Source organism: Dromiciops gliroides, chromosome 1 (genome assembly GCF_019393635.1).
Source record: "Dromiciops gliroides isolate mDroGli1 chromosome 1, mDroGli1.pri, whole genome shotgun sequence".
Taxonomy (NCBI): domain Eukaryota; kingdom Metazoa; phylum Chordata; class Mammalia; order Microbiotheria; family Microbiotheriidae; genus Dromiciops; species Dromiciops gliroides.
The window spans coordinates 457384650-457402446 of NC_057861.1; the positions used below are offsets into that span (position 1 = coordinate 457384650).

At 33.1% G+C, this 17797-nt stretch overlaps 1 protein-coding gene across 5 annotated transcripts in view; it reads right to left on the reverse strand.

Annotated features, from left to right (window-relative positions):
* Positions 1-17797, reverse strand: part of KIAA0825 (KIAA0825 ortholog) — a 553950-nt gene that overhangs the window by 349437 nt on the left and 186716 nt on the right. For all 5 annotated transcript variants that reach the window (XM_043974041.1, XM_043974059.1, XM_043974031.1 and 2 more), the window contains 2 exons: positions 14151-14341; positions 11678-11860 (listed from right to left, as the gene is read on the reverse strand). In XM_043974041.1, the coding sequence (XP_043829976.1) occupies positions 11678-11860; positions 14151-14341 (374 nt within the window). The remainder of the gene's footprint in view (positions 1-11677; positions 11861-14150; positions 14342-17797) is intronic.

Consider the following 17797-nt stretch of genomic DNA (forward strand, 5'->3'; position numbering starts at 1 on the left):
GTATGGTTAAAAAATAAAAAAAGCAAAACCTCAGTGTTGTTTTAATTGGCATTTCAGTCATTATTAGTAGTTTGGAACATTTTTTTGTGTGCTCTTAACAGCTTCTATTTCTTCTCTTGAAAAAATTTATTCATATCTTTTGATCAGTGAATAACTCACAGTTTGATATATTTCTGCCAATCCCTATATATCTTCGATACTAGAGATATTTAAGGCAAATGTTTTTGTCCCCGATGAATTTTTTTTCCTTTTTTTTTTTTGGTTGGGCAATTAGGGTTAAGTGACTTGCCCAAGGTCACACAGCTAGTAAGTGTCAAGTATCTGAGGCTGGATTTGAACTCAGATACTCATGAATCCAGGGTCAGTGCTCTATCCACTGTGCCACCTAGCTGCCCCCCCCAATTAATTTTTAATGAATAAGTTTGTGTTGATTTTGTTTATGCAAAGGCCTTTTACAAAACTGTCTATATTATCTTTAATGACACCTGTCCCTTGTTTGGATAGGACTTCTCCCTTAGCCAAATTTGTGAAATTAACCTGCCTTCAACTCTAAATTTTTAAATGACATGACCTTTTGTATTTTGGTGGCATATTCATTTGGAAATTATTGTGATATATGGTGTAAACTGCTTCCTAGTTTCTCCAGCAGTTCTTATTTAATAAAGGGTCCCCCACAAGTAAATGTTCTTTGGTTTATTGAATTATGGGGTACTGTGTTCAACAGCTTCTGAATCTGGCCTATCTAGTTCTATTAAAATACTTCTCTATTTTTTAAACTGGCACCAAATAATATTGATGGTTACTGATTTGTGATATAGATTAAGTTCTGGTAGTATCAGCCCTCTCCCTCCCCAGCCCCCATTCCAACTTTTTCCACTATTTCCCCAGAGATTATAGACCTTTTGTTTTTCCAAATGAATTTAATTTTTATTTGGACAATTTCTCTAAAGTAAATCCATGGCAGTTTGATTGGTATAGCACTAAACATGTAAGTGAATTTAGGCAATATAATTTTTATTACATTGCAGTGCCCAATGATTAATAATGAATGTCTCAAATAATTTAAGTGTATATTTCTAGAAAGAATGTTTTGCAGTTTCTATATGTCTTGATAGGTTAACATCCAAACGTTTGTTTTTTCATTTTGTAATCATTTTGAATAGTATTTCTCTTTGTATATTTTACTAGGTTTTGTTACTTACAAAATGACCAATGATTTCTGTGAATTTATTTTGTATAGTGCTAGTTTAACTTTTTTGGGGAGGGGAATGAGTGTTAAGTGACTTGACCAGGGTCACAAAGCTAGTAAGTGTCAAATGTCTGAGGCTGGATTTGAACTCAGGTCCTCCTGAATCCAGGACCAGTACTTTATCCACTGTGCCACCTAGCTACCCCCATTAGTTTAACTAATACTTTATACTAGCTCTGTGGCACTGGGCAAGTCACTTAACCCTGTTTGCTTCAGTTCCTCATCTGTAAAATGAGCTAGAGAAAGAAATGGCAATCCACCCTAGTTACTTTGCCAAGACAATCCCAAATAGGGTTGTGAACAGTCGGACATGGCTGAAATGACTGAACAACATCAGCAACAACTTTAACTAAAGCTATCGTTTTAGTTTTTTTTCATTGAATTTATGGGGTTGTCTAAGTCCTAGCTTCTTAAATTGTGGGTCACAACCCAATATAGTGTCACATAACTAAATTTGGGAGTCATGAAAAATTTGGCAACAGTAAAAGGTTATGTATACCAATTTTATATACTTATATAAACAGGGTCACACAAAAATTTCTCTGGCAAAAAGGGGTCACAAGTGGAAAATTTTAACTCATTTTGTTCTAAGTAAACTATCATACTTGTTACAAGGACAATATTAACCATCTCTTTGACTATGTTTATTATAATTTCTATTTCTTATCTAATATAGCTAGCATCAGTAACACTATGTCAAATTATAATAAAGTGCTTTAGTCCTGATCTTTGAAAGAAAGTTTCTAAAATATTTCATAGTTTTAGATAGGTTTACTTATATTTAGGAAAAATCCTTCTGTTCGTGTGCTAATTGCTGCTTTTTAAAAAATGAATTGCTGTATTTTGTCAATGGCTTTTTATATACCTCTTGATTTTATCATCAAGATCTTTATTATCTATGTTATTAATATGATTCATTGTGTTAGAGCTTTATTAATGCTGAAAACATCCTTTCATTCCTGGCATAAATCCAACAATTGGAAAATGGTCTCGTAGCTTCCTTCTATCTAATATTTCTGCATCCATTTTTATTCTTGGAAACAGCCTGATGCAGTGGAAAAAGACCTGGATTTAAAAATCAGATGATCTGGCTTCAAACCCCTCTGATGGTTGCTGTCTGTGTAAATTCCAAAAAGTGTCACTTAAGCTCTGGTTAAGGTGAGGGACTTTGCCTCAAAGTACCTTCCAGCTCTAAATCTACGATATGGCCTATAGTCTCCTTTCTCTGTTTTACATCTCCCTGGCTTAAGTAGCAAGATCATATTTGCCTCATAAAATGAATTTGTTATGTGGCTTCCTTTTCAATTTTACATGTTTTTGCTTATCTATTTTTTGCAAATGTTATGTAGCACAGGGTTTGATTACTTATTTTTTGTTTTTGTTTTGTTTTTTGGTGAGGCAATTGGGGTTAAGTGACTGGCCCAGGGTCACACAGCTAGTGTCAAGTGTCTGAGGCCAGATTTGAACTCAGGTCCCCCTGAATCCAGGGCCAGTGCTCTATCCACTGTATCACCTAGCTGCCTGGTTTGAATACTTTTAAAATATTTGATAGAATTTACAGGGCCTAGGTTTTTTGTTTTTTTTTTTTTCTATTGGAAGTCTATCACTGGCTCTGTTTCTCTTTCCAAGATGAGGTTGTTTAGATTCTCGGAGCAGTTAGGTGGCCCAGTGGATAGAGCACCAGCCCTGGAGTCAGGAGTACCTGAGTTCAAATCTGGCCTCAGACACTTAACACTTACTAGCTGTGTGACCCCGGGGCAAGTCACTTAACCCCAATTGCCTCACTTAAAAAAAAAAGTTTGGATTCTCTATTGTTACATTAATCTGTGTATTTTACTTTTTTATAAATATTTATCTAACTGGTTTACACTTTTATTTTTTGGCATATAATTGAGGTTAATGGTTTCTGATCATTTCTGATAATTTCTTATTACATCTTTATTTTCCCATTTGTTATGAATTTTCCCTTCAAATTTTAAATTTTATTTTGTTCTCTTCTCTTTTTATCCAAATTATCTGTTTTGCCTATTTTATTGGCATATTTTTTATAGCCAACTCAGTTTATCACTTCAATCATCTTTTTAAAATTACCTTTAAATTTTCTTCAATTTTTCAAGATTACTATCTTTGTGCTAATTTGGGATTTACTAAATTGTTGACTTTCTGGGATTTCCTATTGCATACTAATTGTATTAATCTTCTCTTTTGTTGATATGTGTTAAGAAATATAAAACTGGGGCAGCTAGGTGGCGCAGTGGATAAAGCACCGGCCATGGAGTCAGGAGTACCTGAGTTCAAATCCGGCCTCAGACACTTAACACTTACTAGCTGTGTGACCCTGGGCAAGTCACTTAACCCCAACTGCCTCACTAAAAAAAAAAAAAAAAAGAAATATAAAACTTCCCCTTAGGATCACTTTAGCTTTCTCCCATAAATTTTAGTAGGTTGTCTTTTTATGATTAGGATTATTCCTGTTGATATCTAAATCTGAATCTTTTGTTCATAATTTTCTTACCTGATTAGAAATTTTATTGTGATATAATCTAAAAGTATAGTTAATATTTATATAGTTATGTGTTTATAAGGTTTTTATCCCCTGGCTTATGGTCAATTTTTGTAATGGTGCCACAGAATCCTGAAAAATATGCATGCTTCTTTTAATTCCCATTCTGCAATCACCAAAGATCCATCTTACCCATTTTTTCTCAGATCCTGTTGAGATGCTCAACTTTTTTTATATAGTACAACCATGTTAAACATATTTCCACATTAGTCATGTTATGAAAGAAAAATCAGAACAAAAGGGAAAAACCATGAGAAAGAAAAAACAACAACAAAAATGAAAATAGTATGCCTCTATCTGCTTTCAGACTCTATAACTATTTCTCTGGATGTGGATAGAATTTTCCATCATAAGTCTTTTGGAATTGTATTGAATCATTGTATTCTGAGAAGAGCTAAGTCTGTCACAGTTGATCATTACACTATTTTGCTGTTAATGTGTATGACATTCTTCTGGTTCTTCTCACTTCAGTCAGCATCAATTCATGTAAATCTTTACAAGTTTTTCTGAAATCTACCTGCTCATCATTTCTTAAAGCACAATAATATTCCATTACATTCATATACTACAACTTGTTCAGCTATTCCCCAATTGATGGGCATCCTCTCAATTTCCAATTCTTTGCCACCACAAAAAGAGCTGCTTATAATTTTTTTTTTACATGTAGGTCCTTTTCCCTTTTTTATGATTTCTTTGGGATATAGATCTAGTAGCGGTATTGCTGGGTCAAAGGGTATGCACAGTTTTATAGTCCTTTGGGCATAGCTCAACATTTTTTTTTTTTGCTTATTTATATATTAGATTCATCTAAGTCTGACAGAAGAATTAAGTGCCAAACAATTATTATTTTACTAGACCTTCCCATAGTTTTGTTAGCTTTCCTATTAAGTACTTAAATGTTATATCATTCAAAGTTCATATATTTAACATTGATAGTGTTTCATTATCTACGGTGACTTTAAGTATAATGTAGTTTTTCCTTGTTTATTTCTCTTAACCATATTGATTTATTGCCTTATCTTAGATCATGATTGCCATTCTTACTTTCACTTTTTCAACTGAGGGACACTAAATTATACTCTAAAGCTCAAAATAATTCTAGAAATCTTTACTTGTACTTTTTATGAAAAAAAATGGGGGGATTTTGTTTTCTGATTAATTCTTCCTCAATTTTATGAATAAAATCATGCCATTCATAATCATATTTGTGTGTGTTTTTCTGTATTATAACTTTTTTCTTTTTCAACCAATTTATGAGGGGAAAAAGGTAGTGGGGAGAAAATAATTTAGCACTAGGTATCTGTTTTAAACCTTACCTTGCCAAACTCAGGTAAAAATAAACTTTATCAGAGGCATGTTACCCTCATCTCACCTCCCTGTTCCAACAATATTCTGTGGCACACCAATTATGAGAAATAATAAAAAGTAAATAATAAAATCCCTATTTTGTTTTTCCCTCCCTCAGTCCCTCCCTTTCATCTCCACCTTTCCCCCACTCCCTTTTTCCCCTCATAAATTGGTTGAAAAACCAAATGGATTAACAATGCAAAGTGCAACAATATGTGCACTTTAGATAAACACTTGGACAATTAGCAGGGGCCAGAAATTAAAAGAACTTAAAAGGTCAGGCTGAATCACATGTGGAAATTTGTGCAGCAATTTTTGGGGGGTGGGGTGGGGCAATGGGGGTTAAGTGACTTGCCCAGGGTCACACAGCTAGTAAGTGTCAAGTATCTGAGGCCAGATTTGAACTCAGGTCCTCCTGAATCCAGGGCCAGGGTTTTATCCACTGTGCCACCTAGCTGCCCCCTTGTGCAGCAATTTTAATGATGCCTAATTGTCCCCTGCCACAAAAGCCCACATTTTTGCTTCTAATTGATAAGGCAGTTTGGTATATCGAATAAAAGCTGTTCTCAGAATCAGGAGGACCCAGGTATAAGACCTACATACTGGCTATCTCACTTAACTTCTCAGTATTCCAGGTATTTCTCTAAATTAGAAGTTGTGGGAGTTCTCTATAATGATGAAATAGTAGTTATTTAAAGAAAAACACATACTAGATGCTATATATGGCTACATACACACACACACGTTACATACGGCTACAAGTGGTGAAGTAGAAAGAGTGTCGGCCCTAGAGTCAAGAAGAGTCATCTCCCTGAGTTCAAATCTGGCCTCATACAGTTACTAGCTGTGTGACCCTGGGCAAGTCACTTAACCCTGTTTGCCTCTGTTTCCTCATCAATAAAATGAACTGAAGAAGGAAATGGCAAACCACTTCAGTATCTTTGCCAAGAAACCCTAAATGGGGCCACAAAGAGTTGAACACAACTGAAATGACTGAACAAATATGGCTAAAATTCATGAAATGAATTCTATCAGATGAACCATAATTGCAGGTGGCCCAAAAGACAATGGAAAAGATATGGCAGGGGCAGCTAGATGGCACAGTGGATAAAGCACCTGCCCTGGATTCAGAAGGACCTGAGTTCAAATGCAGCCTCAAACACTTGACACTTACTAGCTGTGTGACCCTGGACAAGTCACTTAACCCTCATTGCCTCCCTCAAAAAAACAAAAACAAAAACAAAAACAAAAACAAAAAACATGGCAGGTGTAAGTAAGTAATGGTAAATGAAGTTGACCTGTGCCCCGAGGCAAATCTGCTGATCCATCTTATATATATAAAACACTGAATATATGAAGTACCAGGCTTGAATAGGTTCCTAACAAATCTTTGTTGTATTAATTATATTTTATTAGGATTATTACCACATTAGTGTTTCTAGTAAATTAAAATGTAGAAATTAAGAGACCATCTACTCATTTTTTTCTTGAGGCATTTTCCCATAAATTACATAGATAGAAGAAAAGGAATAGTGGAAAGTAGGAAGGGGGGAATTGAAGTAGAAGAGTCAGAGAAACTCTAACTTTTTTTTGTAATTTCATATCAGAACAGACATATTTCAAAGAGTTAAAGGAGTCAAGCCCAGAGATCACCCTAGGTGTTGTGCTCTGTCAAGGAAAGAAAAACAATAGTATGAGCTACTTTGAAAGTTATAAGGCCTTTGCATTGCCTATCCCCTTCTGGATCCATAACTTTGTGACCACAGTTGTCATTTTATAATTTGTGTGCTAGAATACATGACTGACATATTGGAAGGCACCTTCTATCTTTGGGCCAAATGCCCAATATACTAGATTTTGGCTCACCACTTTGTAGCATTCTAAAAGTGTTGAAATGACATTCTTCCATATTATTTTGTGTTGCAACACTTGGACAGTCGCATGAAATGACACATGAAAAATTTTCAGTGCTATTTATAAGTATATAGCTTTGCATTTTTCTCTTAAGAGTTCCCAGTTAAGTTCTACAACTAGTTCTCTGAAAATCTGTAGCTTACAAAGGCAATTCTCCCATTGATAAGAGGTCAAAGGTTTTTAACAAATCATTCTCAAAAGAAGAAATACAAACTTTAAACAAATTGTATGAGACATTGCTCCAAATCTCTATTGATAAAAGAAATGAAAGTCAAAGCAGTTTTGAGGTTTTACCTCATACTCCCAAAGTTGACAAAGATAACAAAAGATTAGAATGATCAGTATTAGAGAAGCTGCAGAATTATGGACATACCATTACACTGTTGATTGAGATGTAAGTTGGTTAAATAATTCTTTTTAAAATTTTTTAAAATTTTAATTAAATTTTTTTTTTTTTTTTTTGCTGGGCAATGGGGATTAAGTGACTTGCCCAGGGTCACACAGCTAGTAAGTGTCAAGTATCTGAGGCTGGATTTGTACTCAGATCCTCCTGAATCCAGGGCTGGTGCTTTATCCACTGTACCACATGTCTGTCCCTGGTTAAATAATTCTTGAAAACAATTTAGAACCATATTATAAAAATTACTAAAATATCCACACTTTTGCCTAGGAGATCCAATTGGTAGGCTTAAGTCCCAAGGAGGCTGAAGAGAGAAATAAAGGTCCCCAAAGCACCAATATATTTATAGCAGCACTTTTTGTGGCAGTAAAGAAGCAAAAACAAAGTAGATGCCTATCCCTAGGGAAATGACTAAAATATTAGTGTATGAATGTAATGGAATTGTTTCTTCCATAAGAAACAATGAATATGAAGAATTCAGAAAAGCATGGAAAAACATACTAGCTGATACAGAGTAAAGTAAGAAAAACCAGGAAATATATACAGTGACTAAAACAAAACAAAGGGCCAAAAGAAGAAAAGAAAAGGGAAAAAGAGAAAAGTAAAGAAAAGAAACTGAACTCTGTGTAATTATAATGATCAAGCTCATCTCTGAAAAAGAGCAAAGATTTACATAAACTATCAGAATCAAGTGATGTTTTAGTTTTGCTTCTTTTGCTCTTTGTTACAAGCTCATTGGGGAAGACGGAAGGGAAGGGTATAGTCAGAAATGAAGGTAATGTAAAAATAAAAAAGTACCAGGAAAATAATTTTTTTAATTTAATTTTTTTTACTTGCTGCATACCAACTAGACTGAATGTTTTTGTGAATAAAAATACAGCAAAAGTTTTGAGACTACTGATTGTTCTGCCTTTTTTACTATACTGCTTTAAATTATAAACATTTGGAAAACATACTTAACACACATTTTGTCTCAGTAGATCTTCTTAGGTCCCTGGAGCACTAAACTATAATGTTTCTTTTATAATATCCTAACAAAAACTAGGTACCACACAGGAATAGAGCTTTTAAAAAATAACACCTATTTGTAAGTGGGTTTTATCATCTCATGAAAAGCTTTCAAAATCACTTTTTTTCTGAGAAACTTAGTGGCCCATTCTAAATTCAAAATGGAAAATATGTTGAGTTTAATTGTCACAACTACACAGAACAGAGTCAGTCACCTTCTATAAATGCTTATGGCTTTAATGGGCACATCCTCCCTTTCCATTAGCAATTGGTACGCTGTTTTCAGCAAATGTACTTTATGGAGAAGACTGTTTAACTGTTTCTTGGAAAGAAGCTATTGCGTCAAAACAAAACATATCAGTGAATTTCAAAATAAAAAAAAGGCTTATGGCAAACATGGTATCATGAGACATTTTCAGAAGCATTTTCTAAAAATTCAACCATATCACTATCTGGGTGCTTAATTCTGATGGCATACAACTTGATATACCCCTTACTAAAATATGAGTAATAATAAGAACTCACATTCTGACCTTGAAGAGAGAAAACACAAAAAAGTGCACACATATGTTATCTTCCTTTCTATAAGGTTTAATTTCATTTGGGGCATAAGACCATTAATATTTTCTTCCTTTTACTGAAAACCAGAGGCTTTAGAATGATCATTCACCAACGAGAAATACAATATACCTCAAAAGTAGAAATTTATGCTATAGGAGAATAGCTATGAATTTGAAATTTATGTAGACTCAGAAGCTTTGAAATGATGTAACAACTGTTTTGACCCAGAATTACTTACAGATATACATATGTAGGTGTTCCCAAATATATGTATGTAGACACATGTGTACATATCTCTAAATATGTATATGTGTGTATATATACATATTTATATAGATATTTATATACATATATATATCCATCATCTTAGACTTTTTTTTTTAAAACTCAAGTCAAACATTTCATTTGGTCTTTCTTAGATTAACTCAATGGAAAAATTCGTCCCTATATCCTCAGTTATGGATTTTTATGCTACAAGGTACTCTATTTGTACTTAATATCAAGTAAAATCTTTAATAACTCATTTTGTGGAATGTACAATATTCTTAGCAGAAATTAGCAACTTAAATTTGTTGAATGAGTTTGCAACACAATATAGAAAAGACAGATATCAAAGCTTTATACTGCTATAAAGAAACAAATATTAAAAGATCACAGGTTAATAATAATGAATATACTCTTTATTCTTTTTGTTTGTTTTTGTTTTTTTGATTTTGCGGGGCAACAGGGGTTAAGTGACTTCCCAGGGTCACACTGCTAGTAAGTATCAAGTGTCTGAGTCCAGATTTGAACTCAGGTACTCCTGAATCCAGGGCCAGTGCTTTATCCACTGCACCACCTAGTTGCCCCCATATTCTTTATTCTTAATAAAATACGCAATCTTTGATAATCACTTATTTGTTATATAGATGTGTTGTTGTTTTAATATTTTCCTATTAATCTGTGACAAACCATGAAATTCAATATTGCTCACCATGACCAATCCATGAAATTTGCCAACTTTGTTTCTGATTTTTCACAGAGCCTTACTTTAGATCAAATGATCCACTGGACAGTTAATAGGGCAATTTTTTTACATCTCTGGCAATTCAGTTTAGTTTACTAAGATATATTATAGGTCTCAAACTCTGGGATTTTCATGATTATGAAATTATAAAATCTAAAGCTCATAGCAATTTATTTCACTATATCTTGCCCCTTTCTGAGTTTTCTATTTCTAAAATTAGTCCTCAACCTAAGGCTGTCAGAGAGAACAATCTGTATGCAGCCAATTTGTTAAAAGCCAAAGAGTGGGTGAAAATTATAGGGAAATTGAAATAAAGATTGTTAATTACTTTTGGAATTTCTAACACAAAAAAGTCTTGAATTGAAGATTCTCTGAAAATAATTATTTTTACTTCATCCTACCCAGTGACTTAAAGAAAGATATATTAGTAGGTCTGGTCCAAAGTAATGGCAATGGTAGCAAATTTCTTAAAAATCCATAAATTAGGGGCAGCCAGGTGGTGCAATGGATAAAGCACTGGCCCTGGATTCAGGAGTACCTGAGTTCAAATCCAGCCTCAGACACTTGACACTTACTAGCTGTGTGACCCTGGGCAAGTCACTTAACCCCCATTGCCCTGCAAAAAAAAACCCCCAAAACGAAAAAAATCCATAAATTAAATACACAGTTACCTCAGTCTAATATTAGATGAAGTTACTATTTGGTTGATAAGAAATGGGGGTAGGCATGGAGAGAGGGTTGAAGTTCAATTCAAATTTTGTTTTGAAGTTTTTCTATGTTAGGAGATACCTAACTCTACCAGGAGCCCAATGATTTAATTTATAACATCTATATCTACCTTCTGAATATATTAAAATTAATCAAAATAATCAGAATTCTACAGTAGTTCACAATCTTTTGAAGATTCAAAATTCTCACGAATCTGAAATTATATTCATGCTACCAATAGACATCCTATGGGACTATAATGAAAGTACATCACATATTTTCATCATTGAGGCAATGATTATATTTCACATTTGTGTAGTGATTTTTAGTTTTCAAAATGCTTTTCCCATATGAGACTTTATTTGGTCTCATGATAGCTCTGTGTGGTAGGAAGGGCAGGTATTATCTTCAGATTATGGATGAGAAACTTGAAGTTGAGTGATTAAGGTTATATGACTAATTATTAGTGGATCTGGAACTAGAAATTAAGCCTTCTGATTCATAGTGCTATGTTCTTTTCATTCCTTTATGCTAAAAATGAAAAGCACATTAAGAGAGTGTGGATAGGGGGGCGGCTAGGTGGTGCAGTGGATAAAGCACCAGCCCTGGATTCAGGAGGACCTGAGTTCAAATCCGGCCTCAGACACTTGACACTTACTAGCTGTGTGACCCTGGGCAAGTCACTTAACCCCCATTGCCCCGCAAAAAAAAAAAAAAAAAAAAAAGAGACTGTGGATAAGACATTGGACTCAAAGTCAGGAAGGCCTACATTAAAATCCTAGTTCAGATATTTCCTCTTCTATAAAATGAAACATCCTCTAATGGCCTCTAAGATTCTGTCTAGCTCTAAATATGAAATCCTATGAAGAACATTTACTTATATAAATCATGCAACTTAAAAATAATAAGCATCATACTTACTTATATAATTCTGTTAATGGTGATGTCAAAATGATCATTGTTGTAAACAGATTATTGCAGTGGGTGTGAATTTTCAAGATCTTTTCATTTATACATTCACGAGGATTCAAAAGTTCTTGCACTGATCTACAAACTGACCAGAGCATTTCCTCAATGCATATTAAAATTGCAGTAACATCAAATCTACAGAAAGTAAAGAAAAAACATTATATTAAAAAGCATTTTTTGGCCAAACTTGTGATGTCACCTGTATGTGGAATGAGGGGGAAAATGCCTGTGTATATGAGATTTAGCATGATCTATCAATAATAAATGGGAAAAAAGATTAAACGATGCAACTAAAGTTTCTTGCTTCATATGTTGGATGGTAATAACATTTTTTTTAAACAAAAATAAGGCCTAGAAGTGGAAAGCATTTCAGAATTGTAGATCTATCTTAACTGTGTGGTATGCTTTGTTTGCATTATCAGTGAAGAAAATGAGATATGGTTTTAAAAAAAAGGGGGAAAGAAAGCCACATGAGATTGGGTTGAGAGATGGAGGTAGTCAAAATTTTGCTTTTGTTACCTGAAAATATGTGAACAGATGTTAAAAGAAGACGTTACCCAGTGTCAAGATAGAGAGAGAGAAAGACATAGAACCTAGTACAGAGCCAGCATGGCCCACAGGAGAGAAGCAGAAAGGATGACACCTTTAGAGCAGCTGGAGAAACTTCAACTTTGGGAATTGTCTGATTCTAATTGCAATGCTTACAAAAAAAAAATGAAATATGAAACGGCATGCTTATGGTTCCCCCATTTCTTTGTCTTTAAATGTAGCATTGGAATAGAACAATGACTTCTATTTAAAATTATTTTTGTATGTAAATGAATCTTGTATACCCCATCTAACTTTTTAAACTTGAATTTGCTATTTATAAATTTTCTTTAGATGGAGTTAAAGAAGTAAAATATTGGAGAAAAGAGAGAAATGAGAGGAAATAAAGAAGGAGAATTCAAGAACCATTTGGTTTGTTAAGGTATTCTGGGAAATCTTGCCTTTTGGCTTCGACTTAATTGGAAAATTTCTCCTAAGTGTCTAAATGTCTTTGGCCATTTTGTGATAAGTATTTACAAAAAGTCAAATAGGGCATATGTAGACTGTATGAAGACCAGCAAGATTAACTATCCTTGAGCAGATTCAAAAGTAGTTTGTATGTAGGTTTGGCTAAATAAATTACAGATGATTAAAATAGGGGTATAAAGTAATATGTGATTTAAATAATTAACTAGGAAGCATTAATTTTAGCTTAGTGTCTTACATATAATAGGTACTAACATCATGTTTGTTTAATTGAATTGGATTAGATAGATGTCTGAGGAATGTGTCCCAACCACTAAGGCTGGCTTGAGATAACTTTTAAAATACAAAATATTAGGTTCAATTACAAAATCCACTTTAGGGAAGGAAAGTTTCTGACTTTGAATACAATGCTTATACTACCAGCAGAAACCAACTACCTGAATATGATAGTTAAGCAAGTAAATACCTTTCATATTTCATGTGAATATACTTTTATTGAGTATGCTATGAATTAATGACTACAAAGCTTACAGTCTAAAGTGATTTATTATGAAGTCACCTTAATGAAAGAGTATACTTTGTGCCTTCAAATGAAGTTTTCCATTTTGTTTTTCAGCAATTTAAAAAATATTATTCAGTAATTTAAAACAGCTTGTATAAAATATTGTATTTATGAAACACTGACATCAATCAGGCCTAGACACCTTGAAAATTGCAGCATACTTTGGAAGAAAGTGATCAAGAAATGATTCTTCCTGCTTGGGAAAAAAAAGCTCCTTAATATCTGTATAAGACTACAGGTATCCCAAAAGATACCTGAAATTGTGTATATATAAAAGATACATATTAATTATATGAAAACAGGATCACTTTATATAGTAGTGTTATTATAAGATACCAGTTATTATATGAAATTAAATTATAAAACTCACTAGTTATTACTAATTCACCTCAAAGTTAATGTCCTTGATTTAATACATAATTACTATTGCCCCTAATCTTCCTTGAAATTACATCGTATTGAAGCGGTCCTTATTAAAACTGAATAAGAACAAAGAAATGGAAGAAAGAAAGAAGTAAAAAAGGATAGCAAGGGACAAGAAATGATGGGAGGCAAGGAACAAAGGTAGGAGCTTCGAATGAGCTAAGGATCACCATTATTTAAAAAGGAATTTCCTTAATTTAGTTATACAACAGTATTTTAAAGTTCTTGAAACAAAGCTATTAGTAATGCTTTACATTTCCCTTTAACTATCTGAGGAGATTTACCTGTTACCCTTTTAAGAGTCATAAACATTTTAAATAAAATAGGGATTTGGTTAGATGAGTCAGAATTAAATTATGACTAACATTAAAATTAAGGAAAACCATTTATTTAAAACAAAGTACCTAGAAATCACATTTCAATTACCTTATCTGTGGAGTTCTCTTATAACTGGGATGGGCCTGAGAATATCTGGAGGCCAGCAGATCCAAAGATTTCTCCAACACGTCTATGAGGATCTCTTGGGCTAACTTGGGGGGTAGAACAGCCCACAGATCATGATGGAGCGCACAGCAGAAATAATGCCACATCTGGATAGAGAATGAGCATCTTTCCCCCTGGCAAAACCACCACACATTAAACAATAGAATCACATCTTCCAAAATGTCAGCTTGGTTCCTGTGAATCTTATTAGTTCAGGCTGAAAGGAAATAGCTGGAGAGTTTGAGACACTAGAAGACCAAGAAAGATTCTTGACAAGATGTAAAACATCTTTATTGACAAAGAAACACATGTTCTTTTTCAATTACAAAGCCAATGATTCTACCACAAAGCCAAACCACAAGTATTTAACCCACCAATACCCTTAATTAACCTACTCCTGACCTATTGTTTAAAATTTTCTTTAAAACTATCTGCTTTGTAGTTGCTATACTAGTCGTGCTAGCTTAAGATAGTGGCTATGTCTTCTAAGAATAGGATTCAAATTATTTAAATTGCTTAAGTATGTATATTTCTCTACAACTATTATCATTACTGACAGAATTTTATGAATGTTTCAAATTGCCCAATTATGATGAAAGGGCAGGAGTAAAAATAATCTTTCAACTACATTCTTACAGCTATGAAAGTAACCAAGGGGGTTGGGAAACTTTTGAAAATTATATTAAGCTATTTCACCTATGACATTTTAATGACACCAGAAAAAGACATAAAATCGTATAATTTATAAGACTCCTAGGCAGATGTTTTATTTTTATTACTTAGCATTTTAACAGTACTTTATATATTCAACAGCCAAATTCTCATTTTTCTCTCCAACTTCTGCAAATCTCTTCTCTGTACAAAGCTTCCCTTGACTGCAAGGGGAACTCTGCAAGCAGCAATGGCACATGGGAAAAAGAGAGAAATAAGAATATGGCTCCAATTATCTTAAAATCATTAATTATTTAACCGTTTCAGAGAATAAACTGACCTTTTTGTCAAATCAGATCACAAGATTATTTGATATATTTCTACATCATATAATGATGTGAATAATGTGGAATGTAATAATATTTCTATATTACTTGGTAGAGAACATTTTCTTCAGATGGTATCCTGTGCATGTAAAAATACCATCAAAATAATAAGACATTACATTTTTTTCCTCAGATTAAAATGTCTGTTTCGATCATGACTTAAAATTCTGAATTGTGATTCTTCAAGGAGGCATCTGTTACCCTCAAAGTTTATAGTCCCATTAGTAGACATGTTTAATAAGTTACTTTACGTATATTAATTTTTGATTACTAAAATCATTTGTATTCAATGGAATAATGGTTTGTATTGATCTTTTCAATTTTGGAGACAAAAATAACTTGTTATTTCTACAGGAAACATCTTTGCCATCAGCTTTATTCCAAGAGAAGTTCAAATTAGAGTCAGAACTTCAAATCTCTACTTTCCTAGTTGATAACTAGTTTAGGTCTATAACTGGATAAAGGTATAAGCTTATAAAATTAGGATGAAGTAGGCTCAGGACAATGCCTCATGTTTTCTGTTGTGTCCAATGATAAACCAATATGTTTTTTTTTAAGTACAAACTAAATACAAAGAAATCTGAAAAAAAATGGAAAGAAAAAAAACAGGACTAGAAGAATGAAGAAAATACTAACTACAATCACATGAGGAAAAGCACATGAGAATGAATGGATGAAGAATTTGGATGGGGACTTGGAAGGAATAACTAAGAATGCCATGATACTTTAATCAGTGAAATTAATTTAAATGTAAATAGTTACAAAGCAAATTTAATTATATATTCAATGTTAAGTTTTTAATAAAAAATTTTATACAACTTGAATTTTTCTTTAAAAAAAAGAGTGTTGCATTAGATTGTCTCATATTTGAAGGAGGTTGCTGTGTTTATGTTGCCATAAAGTAGAATTTAGTGGTAATTTGATTATATTTATATTACCACAACACCTTGGCTCTTGTGATCCTTTAAGTCTTCAAAAATACTGGAAAATCAACTTTATTAATATTTGTAATATAAAAATATCCACTCATGTTTTATATTTCTAGAGTATATTAAGTATGTATAAATTGAATTATGATATCATATGGTATAGAAGTGATATTTGTATATATATGGGTATGTAAATATGCATGTCATCACTATGTTCCAATGGACATAAGTGTGCCTTATAGATCTCTTCACAGCTGAACTTCATTTGAAAAAGAAAAGGAATCAAGTGTTTGTTTTTTATGATCCACCACATTCTTATTGCTTATACTTGTATAAAATACTTTCTTTTAACTTCAAATGATCCTAAACTGGCAATCTTTCTAACAAGGCTTTTCAAAATGTGTACTGTTACAGCAGAAGCAACAGTGTTTTCATTAAAGACAAAATATGATGCATTCATTTTTTCTGACCTGTTTCTTTATTTGTTGTAATTTCAAAACTATTCTACTGGTAAACATCTGTTATTTTTGCAGACTCAGTATAATGTGAGCAGATGTGAGCTTTTATTTAGATTATATATCAGGAAACAAGCAGCTGGGCTTTATTACATAAGCCACTCAGTATTATCTTTGAACAGACAATTTGTTATTCTTTGACTATTGGAAAACATAAGTTCCCCAAATTTGCGGCAGATGTGAACCATGGTAAAAGCTTGATTTTTAAAATGTACTCTGAATACAACCGGCACTTAATCAGTGAGATACTGAACCTTTAAGTTTTCACACCCTAACAGTTTGGGGGGGGGGAACCCTATTTTATGGAAGTAATATAATTAGGGTACAATTGATATCACAAAATCATGGGTACATATTGTTTCAGAGATTGTAAATTAATTCATGGTCCCATTCCTGTTCTCTCTATATGGCAGTCTGTTCTCTGAGATCATTATCATGCCTCTAGTCATGAGCATGCTATCTCCTTTTCTTTCAAGTCAACCCTACTAGAATATTTTACTACTTCTGTTTTACAAATCAGTTGGAATAATAGAAGAAGAAGGAAAGGGGGAAATAAGTGAGGGGAAAAAAATCATGTCAGATACTCCAGATGTCAAAACATTTAAAACCCAACACTATTTTTAGAAGGTTTTTATTTTCGGTGTATAGAAAAGCAGGATCACTTTATTTTTCAGAGCATAAATAACGATGCACTAGCTCTGCAATTAAATTGTAACTACTGACCATGTAAGTATATGGAAGCTACTGTACCATGTAATCACAGAGTAACTATCTTGTTATTTCTGTCTTCTAAACTAGAGCCTATATCATAAGATCTAAAAGCTGCATGTTACATGGTAATTTGTTTTTTTTAACTACTTGGTAGCTTCAATAATAGGGCCTGAAAATCTGCTTATTGTTTATGCCATTCTATGAAGCTATTCTCTGTACCAAATTACATTTTAGGAAGCATTTAGAGCTGACCAATTAAATAGTGTTGGATATATATGGTCCTTGAAAATATCATACAGGATGAATAATTTTCACTTTGACATATTTTGTTAGAAAAATACAATAAGCACATTTCAAGCTTTTGGTTTACCTGAGACCAAATTGGGGAATTTGTGAGA